Source organism: Apostichopus japonicus, chromosome 6 (genome assembly GCF_037975245.1).
Source record: "Apostichopus japonicus isolate 1M-3 chromosome 6, ASM3797524v1, whole genome shotgun sequence".
NCBI classification, from domain to species: domain Eukaryota; kingdom Metazoa; phylum Echinodermata; class Holothuroidea; order Aspidochirotida; family Stichopodidae; genus Apostichopus; species Apostichopus japonicus.
In genome coordinates this window covers 8,844,228-8,853,693 of record NC_092566.1, presented here as the reverse complement: position 1 = coordinate 8,853,693, position 9,466 = coordinate 8,844,228, and the positions used below count along the sequence as shown (strand labels likewise).

General features: G+C 37.6%; 1 protein-coding gene and 1 long non-coding RNA gene across 2 annotated transcripts in view; both read left to right on the top strand.

Moving 5' to 3' along the window:
* LOC139968899 (uncharacterized) overlaps positions 1-9,466 on the top strand; it is a 126,592-nt gene that overhangs the window by 76,873 nt on the left and 40,253 nt on the right. The window lies entirely within an intron of this gene.
* On the top strand, positions 1,525-8,004 carry LOC139968895 (translation machinery-associated protein 16-like). The gene is made up of 5 exons (XM_071973515.1): positions 1,525-1,677; positions 2,556-2,659; positions 3,332-3,454; positions 4,260-4,408; positions 6,321-8,004. Exons 1-5 carry the CDS (start codon positions 1,675-1,677, stop codon positions 6,584-6,586), a joined length of 645 nt encoding a protein of 214 aa, XP_071829616.1. The 5' UTR covers positions 1,525-1,674; the 3' UTR covers positions 6,587-8,004.

Here is a 9,466-nt window from a genome sequence, read left to right as displayed (position 1 = left end):
GGCAGCCGGCGCTTTTCGATTTTCTATGCATGAACACTCACAACCAGTGTTCAAAGCCTATATTTTCATTAAGTAGGGATTTAAAACTGTTATATAAATAGATCGCTACCAATTTTCGACACACGGTAAGTTTATGTGAGTGCAGTCTCAGTATACATGCAAGGGCAATGTATAATTTAAACTACAAGGGCTTGTAGGGGATTGGGGCAGGGGAAGTTTGAAGTAAAGATGCCCAGATGAAGTAACATTTCTAACATTGTCGTTAGGTTCCCCCCTCCCCCCAGACGTTGCACGTCGTGTCTCTCAGTAAAAGCAGTCTCCGGGATATGTGTGTACTTGCGGCCAGTTTTTTTATAATTGGCAAAAGCAAAAAAAGTCTAAAATACACTAAAAATTCTCATCCGATGCTACAGGAAGGTCAAGCAATTTTTTCAGAAAGACAAACATTACGTTATACTGACTATTTTAGGCCCCCGTATACAAGTTTGTTTGGGGGGGGCCAGCAAGCAAGCAAGTCGGCCCGACGGCGGCCCGGCTTCGGCACCGAAGTCGGCCCGACGGCGGCTGCCGCCGGCGGGCCGCAGTAGATTTGGCAGACGGCAAGTCGGCGGACCGCGGGCGGAAACGCCGCCGGGCCACCGGCGGGCCGCCGGCGGCTCGAGGCTGGCCCGCCGGTGGCTCAAAGCAGGCCCGCGGGCCGACGGCAAATCAGCGCCGATGTCTTTTAATTATGTTTTTTTTCCATTTATACTTTAATTTTCTACTGAGACCCCGCTGTAATAGTCAAATAGATTATTTTAAAAATTGTGACAGTTGATGAAATATGGAATTCGCATTACATTTCCAGCTGGAAACTATTCACTGCATGTGTGTAGATTTAAGTGCATGGGTCATTTTCGAAAAGTTTTAGTAAATGAATATCCAGAAAGATTGTAGGGGACAGCAACACTTTTAGAAGTGTGCATTCCAGATATAACGACAGTAAAGTGAAACCAAAATTTTAATAAAAACATAAGACAAGGACCATTGACATAACATTGTCACAATTTATTAATTGAATGCATTTTCCTTTAAGTACCAGATGTTTTAGCCATTTATGAACAACTAACTTTAATTATTTGATAAAGCCACAGAATGCAGGAAAAGAGTGAAGCAGATTTATGAAAACACCGGGTGTGAGGGTGTGGGGTGGGAGGGTGGTCGGATTCAATAAGTTACCGCAATCTTTGGGAACCGCTACAAACTCTGTGTGATATTTTGGTTAAATATCGTTGCAGTTTATTGTAGAACACCCTTTTCTTCAGGTTTTTCCATTTGTAATCGGTAGAAACGGCAAATTATTATCTATCTGAAAGTGATGTTTTCCTCATCATTTCACTCAGTTTCTGCTTCCCATCGAATTGTATACGCCGTGCAAGGCACAGAACCATAATCAGTCCTATACGACTTGCGATAGGGCTTCTGAATTACCGTGGTATGTGCCAGCTGTGGTGTGTACTATACTGTGCATAGAAATTGGTAAGGAATTTCTATGGTACTGAGCCATACCGTATACTAGTTATGTAGCCTTGTCCAAAACAGAAATCTTCTGTCCTGTTCCTACTGCACAATACAGTGTACTTCAGCACTTGATACTGTTATTGGAGACATTGAAATAACTAAGACAGCGTGATCATGGTATGAATATCGGTCTTGCCTTCTAAATTAATAGCGTTTCTTACGTAACTTGGGCTTACGGTAGTAACTTTAAGACAAAACATGTGCGTTCAACGTGTTTCTTGCATGGCACAGGCTCCATAGGTTCACTTCCGCGATAATTAATTTTACACATTCTCCTTACACAGGCTCTTTATTGGATAAGCAGTATTGTTTTCTTTTCATAATTAATTTTAAGTTGAAAATGCATAAATTTAATAACTAAGAGATCGAATATTTCATCTACCACTAGGCCTACACGAATTGGCAATATATGAATACTTGAAAAGGGTACTGTACATAAGTATATTCTGTACATTAACTCACTGTCAGTTCTTTTTATGTGGGGGGTTGGGGGTTTGGAGGTGGGTTATGGGGAAGAAGGGACACCTGGAAAGATAGCAAAAGTTAATTGAACAGAAGTTTTATAATTTTGTGTATGAGTTTGATAGCACTGAATTTCATCACTCATAAATATTACTACTACTAGATGGTTTGTTTGTAAACAAGTTGAAAAATTGCTTTGCATTTTTGTACTGGTGAAGCAACTGTTCTTATTTGACAGAGAGTAGTATTTTGCTACACAATTAGGGATTATTATGCCCTGGATTGTTGAACCGTTAATAAAGATGTTGATTATTTAGGGCTTGCCCTCATGTTTAGCTACTATCCATGATGCAACACTTCCATGAAAATGTCTTGATATGAGACTGGGTTTACAGTATGTTACAGTATGTGGAAGATAGTTGTTTTTAAACTGCAGGTGTAAGAAGCTGATCAGATCGTTAAGTGTACATGCAACCAAATCAACGATGTAATTTGCATGATGATGAATTTGCATTTCAATGTTTTTTTTCCAGCCCAAGTCAACAAAACATGCAAAAGCTAAGAAGCTTATTCACCCAAACTCAAGGAAGGCCCACAAGGTTGGTGCTAAAGAAATACACAATGACAAAGTTAAAAAGTAAGTTATTAAACTTTTAAAGTACCTTTTAGCGAACTTTACATCCACTGCTCATCACTTTGCTGTATTGGCATGGTTCTTTTCTGTTACTTTTTGGACTCGGTATGCAGAACTTACTGTGTCAAAGGCCTTATTGTTGGGCAGAATGTTAACAGGATTACCGTTGATTACCGTTGTTAGAATTTTGAATGGTGATTTGTCATCGCCAAAGGAAAAAGGAAAATTTGAGTGCTAGTAATGTCTCTATAGTAATTCCAGTTTTCAAGATATTCAGCTTGAAAATATATTTAATCTCTGGACTGCACCTTTAAGGCTACTGATATGATGTAGTTGGCTCCTCAGTGCATGCCTAAATGTTAATTTTAAATTGATTGTTCTATTCATAAGTTCTTATAACTGAACCAGATCATGGTAGTTTAGCTTCATACAACAAAACGTTCTTGTATTTTGCTATTGAGTTTTGTGTTGCATTTGTGAAACTGACCTTATGAGCCTCATATGTTTAAAGGTTCATTTCCCCAAACTTACAGGTTATAAGTATAGAAGTACAACCTGTTATATCTGGGAACGTTTACAAATCTGAGGCTATGGTCCCTGATTTCCAGAGCTATGCAGTATGTGTTCTATTCTATTTGTTGTTTTGATCATTAGTTTTACTTCTGTGATTTGCAGGGTTCACAGGGCAACCTCACTAAAACAGTCAGTCCAGCAAGAGAAGATGCTTTGGGTCAAAGAACACTTGGATGAAGAAAAAACCATCTATAGCAAGCAAGAGTTATGTGAGCTTGTTGAAAGGTATTTCAATATGTTTGAAGAAATCATCTCCTCATTTAATAACAGTACTTCAGCGATGATGAAAGCATTTGAAAAAAATGGGTGTGGTTTTAACAAGTCCTTTAAATTACACAATGCTCAGAGAATTTTTCAAAGTGATCTCCAGCAGCTCTTGGGTAAAACACTACAGTATAATGCATTATAGGATCAACCTTCATTGGATCACTTTCTGGTGAATTCAACCCCTACAACCAATGCTTAAGAAATTGACTTTGGTGTAATTTAGTTTCATGTGTAGTGAACACCACAAACAAGAAATTAAATGAAGGCATTCTAGCAAATTTGTAAAATGCGTTGATTTGGTTTGTTGCTATGCCTTTGTTGAAGTTATGTAGTACAATAGTTTGTCTAAAGTCAGAGACATTTTGTGATGACATCAACAAATTATATAAATGGGGAAAAAATGCAGTATCATCACAATTGTCAGTTATGAACACCAGTTACAATGAACTTGAACAATTTGTTAAATACACAAGTTCAGAACCTTTGTTAATACCATTCTTAACAGTGAATGAAACCAAATATGAATTTTAGCAGACTGATGTGGTACAATTATGTACCTGGTCAGTGGTGACAAGATGATGAACAATGGCAAATATATAATCATTTGGTGTTGCACAAGAAACCCCTTCTGTGGACATGACATTTCAGATGTACATGTACTCATTTCAAGGATAAACATTCCTCAATATGCAAAATGTCACCTGAAGAGGTTGGCCATTTTTGCTGATCTGTCTTTCTTCATACACTGTTCTGTTGTACGTAGATATCTGGAACGGTTTGATGAGGAGATGGAGCAAATCAACATCATTCAGGGTATCTCTGCTAGGAAGAGCAACCAGCATGCACCCAGAGAAAGTGCTATTAGGTTGACCTTACAGAAGGAAATAACAGACTTTGAGACTTGTGGAATTGGTACGTACGAATATGGCCTAAAGCCCCGTAGTGCATACCCATGAAAATTACAAACTAAGATCGATATGGTGCAGTAATTAGTTACACAATCTTTTGCCATCAGTTTTGGTCATTGGCAGTGATTATTTAACTTCAATATTTAGGTTTAGACTGTGGATAATATAAGATTCACTTGATAGATAATAGAATGCATAACAAAGGTTAAGTACTTGGTTTGATCTATGGACTCTATTTGACACTGAGAGAAGTAACACTCCGTATTGACTACAAAATCCTCATTCTAGCTTTTTCGTGCCATTAAAACTAGTACCCCAACCTACCTTAAATTTCCCTTACCTCAGCAAGCTAAATGTAGACCAATACGTTTGCATTATCAGTTTCAACTTTAGGTTCCAATGTCACGTACAGGATCTTTCAGAATGCTACACCACGTTTATGGAACTCCCCCCGGTTGCACTTAGGTGCTTGGATTCTTTATTCAATTCAAGCACTGTCTTAAAACTTTTTTTCCTCTCAACTCTATTCGCTTTTACACCTTTAGCACCTGTAATGCCCATTGAACAACTTATGTTGGAGTCTGCGCTATATAAGACTAGTTATTATTATTATTGTTATTATTATTTTGATAAGTCTTAGCTCAGTGGTTAACGCTGGTGCCTTTTAATCATATGGTCCCCGGTTCGAGTTACTCCCAGATTAATGTATGTCGTCTAGTTACAGAGTTGTTGACAATTAACAATTCATAACCATGGATGTTAAATATGAATATAAGAGACTGACTTCGGTCAGCTTGTGGCTTTGATAAGCCAATGAGGCTTCTTTTGCGAGATCCTGCTTGCAGGAGGATCTAAAATACATACATACTGTACATTTTGGGTTTCTTCATAGTGTAGCTTCTTCTGCCATCCCCACAATATATCCTGTAGTAAATTTGTTCAAATGAAACTTCCACAGTATTTTCGAATGGACAATAACATGTACAGAGTTGTGTGGTGCCATCAGACCATTTACTTATGATGGGCCCACTACTGTCGGGACACTGCCCATCACTTTGACCTCATATCAGGACCCTTTGGCTGGCACTTATTTATTGGTCGAATAAATTGTATATTGAACATTACAAATTACGATCATTAAAAGAACAAAACATATTTTCATATCTAAGCGATTTATTGCAGGTATACACACAGTGGCAGGATTAAAGGTCTGAAAGTGGTGAGGGGGGAAAACCTGGGAGTGGGGTATAAAGGGAGAGGATGAGAGAAAGTTTTTGATTTGATAAAGCCCCTAGATGGAATATGGTGCAATATTTATAGGTTATTTCCCAGTACTAGTTGTTTATTTGAAAATATAATTATGCTGTCTGCATAAAAGTGTTGCCAGATTTATAAAGCGATATGAAAAGTAACATGGCCAATCTTATTGTTAATGAAGGTCTATACAGCATCCGTTACTGTACTTAATACAATGGAAAGCCCCTTCTTTTTCTATAAAATTTAATTTTGTGTTGCACCTTACCAATTGGTTTGTCTGCTAGACTTTGTTGACTTCTCCTATTTATAGGTTATTTCCCAGTACTAGTTGTTTATTTGAAAATATAATTATGCTGTCTGCATAAAAGTGTTGCCAGATTTATAAAGCGACATGAAAAGTAACATGGCCAATCTTATTGTTAATGAAGGTCTATACAGCATCCGTTACTGTACTTAATACAATGGAAAGCCCCTTCTTTTTCTATAAAATTTAATTTTGTGTTGCACCTTACCAATTGGTTTGTCTGCTAGACTTTGTTGACTTCTCCTATACCTCTTTAAAGGAAATATCGCTTGTTTGAGTTTTTATATATATATTACAAATGATAAGTAGATCAGCAAACTATTTTCTTCATTTTACCACTCTGTGTTCCCCACAGAAATGCCAGACTTGTGCAATGGAAAGATATTGAAGATTCTCAAAGCTTGGCAAGGAGAAGCAAAATACCTACAGAATATAAAACTGCGAAGAGTGAAGAAATTAACAGAGACAGAATCAAACGAGAACCAGGAGGATGAAGTTGGTGAGGATGAAGATATCCAAGGGGAAGAAGAGTTGAAAGAGTTTGTAGATGAGGATGATGACAGGAGCAAGCTTGATGAAGGGAGCAAAAAAGATGATGAAGATATGGAAGACAAAACTTGATCTCAGTGAAAGAAGAAATTGATGGGTAGCGTTAATTATGTCATTCAGGAAATTCACAAACCAAAGACGATATCTTTGATTGGTTTTGTTATTTAGAAGTCTTGTAGGGCTTTCCTGTTTGAGCAAGTTTTATCATGTAAAAGATCTGAGTGCATAAACAAGTTACCTTGTAGAGCTGTTTGATACTAGATGATTCGCTGTGTGGCAAAGGTAACAAGTGCAACAACCTTTGAGTTATTTCTGCAAGGAGAGGTTTTAATGCAGATGTACTGGTTTACATAGCAGGGTATCAATATGCCTGTCATGTGTTAAGATGGGGAATTGTTAAGGATTTCTTGATATTTATGATGGTTTTGCAGATTGACTCATGTTTGCTGTGCAGGAAAGCCACCAGTTTATTTCTCATGGAAGAGGCTGGCCGTAAGTCAATGTACATCACACACCATGCCTTATTTGAACAATGATGGTACTTCATGATTCAATTTATGGCCAACTTTGATATCCAGCTGAACAGAAAAGGTGAAACAACTAGTATAGTGTAAATGGAATGGCAGATATACTGCCAAAGTGGTTCTGCCAGAATAGTGCTTTACATTTTGCCCACAAATTGATTTCCAATTATATGTTGAGTAAATACTGTATATGGGTGAGTGACCTCCCAATAATTTGCGTGGTTTTGTTTGCCATTGTTAAGAAAGCTACTGACTTGAAACAATCTCCAGGAAGCTGCTATTTTTTTCCTAATCAATTCAAGCAAAGCTGAGACTTGGTTGATTTAAAGTTTTTTAGCTATTTTTCAAGTTTTACACTTTAATGCTTTATTATCTAAACACATGAACTGCATCATTGTGAATATTTTCTGTCCTATTCTCACAAATTCAAACAATTTTTTTCTGGTTTAAATGAATTATTCCCTGTAATTGGATTAATATGAAGTAAGCTGAGACGCATTTGATTCACGGTGATGTGACTATTTTTGGAACTTTTGATTCTTGCTCTTCCAACAACGATGTTGTTTTTAAATTTTAATTCCATGTTAGCATTATTTAATGGTCACCTTTATTCAAGCTAACAACATGAAACTTGACGAAACAAATTTGGTTTCTTCTCTTTAAGCGATTATTAAGCATAGTCGCAAGAAGATTGTTATTGCTTACATCTCTCAGATATGACAGACAAACACACACACAGAGCAGCAGAATGTTTCATTTTATTTCAAATGTGATTTTGTAATTTACAAGTCATACAACATGACTCATGAAATTCTTAATAATGCATGTGGCATATTATTGTCAAAGGCATATCAACCATTGTTGTAATTTGTGTATATTTCTATATACAACACGAATATATAAGCACTATAGGTCTATGGTGTGGAGGTCAAGTCAGAGACAAATATACCTAATTTATGGATTGGATTTTCCAGCTGTGTTTTTTTTTTTTTTTCAATTGTCTCATATTGGAGAAAGCATATACTACTCATTATACTGGCAGTACACTTTGTAAGTAAGTTATGCTATTCTCACCGATGCTCGTATTTTACTGCCACCTTTGATGCATTTTACCTCATAGAGATACTTTATGTTTACGTTTACCCAAAAGGCTTGGCAAAGACGATGCAAAGGCTTGGTTCAGCGGTTAGAGTGTCTGCCTCAAAATCCTTAGGTTTCAGGATCAAAACTCAGATTCTCTTGACCTACTCAAAATTCGCTGAAGTGCAGGGGTGCAGTGCGGAGTCGTCCGTAGATTTGTTATATCTGGTTTGTAAACTTAGGAAAGGGGCATGTTTCTGTTCTTCACTTGGTTTCGAAACAACTTTGTTCGTCATGGCTGCACTGCAGTGATTTCGAATGGGGTGCCTTTTGCCTACCTCAGCATTTGAGAAAGTGGCCAGGTGCTGGGCCATAAACTCTCGTCCGTCGAATCAAGACGTTAAATGCGGTCCCGGGAGCAGGAATGGGATCGAATTCACACCCCTGCTTCGTATCTTCTGAACACTTATCAAAAAGAGAAGGCTTGAAATAAGCTGGTGTTCATCAACGATCTAACACGGATAGGGTCTCAAATAAGCTACTGTAAGGCTTCCTGATCCTTGGGGTCTCTAAACTAAATTAAAATAACTTGTAAAAATTGACGGTGGCGTCCTGAGAAGGGACAATCTCATAGCGTCTGTAATTAATAACAACATGAGAAAAGAAGTGGGTTTGATATGTGTTGCAATGAACAAGGGAACGGTTAAGGTATCGTACTAATAAGGGAATGGAATGTTTCATACTTTGACCTTTTGTTTTCCATCGTTTGTTTTTGTTTCGATGATAATTGGTTTCGATGATAATCGTAACCTTTGCATTCATGATGGCGTATGTGTGTGTGTGCGTTTGTGACAGCCAACTTGTAAACACGATGTCTGAAGAGGGGAAGGTCTGACGCATTTAATATTTGGTGTGTAGAAGTACCACATAGAGCACATGGATCATATTGTTTATTGTTGAGGTCAAAGGTCATTTGGGGTCACCAGGGGTCGAATTGTGAAAACCTTGTAAACACGATACCTCAAAAAGGCAAGCTTGGCAGATTTCATATTTGGTGTGTAGAAGAACCACATTAAGTACAAGAAGCCTAACGTCGGAGGATGTGAATAATCGTTGAGTTCACCAGGGTTCAAATGGTGAAAACCATGTTTTACACAATATTTCAACAAGGACAGATGTCATATTTATAGTATGTTGATGTATCATATCAAGAAGCCTGTTGTTGAGGTCAATATAGTCATTTCAGGGCAGTCTGTGTCATTGCGATCTTTTTTTTGTCATATCAAACTGCTTTTCACTGTATTACTAAGATCGAGTATGTTGTACACCCTCACCATATATTACGTCT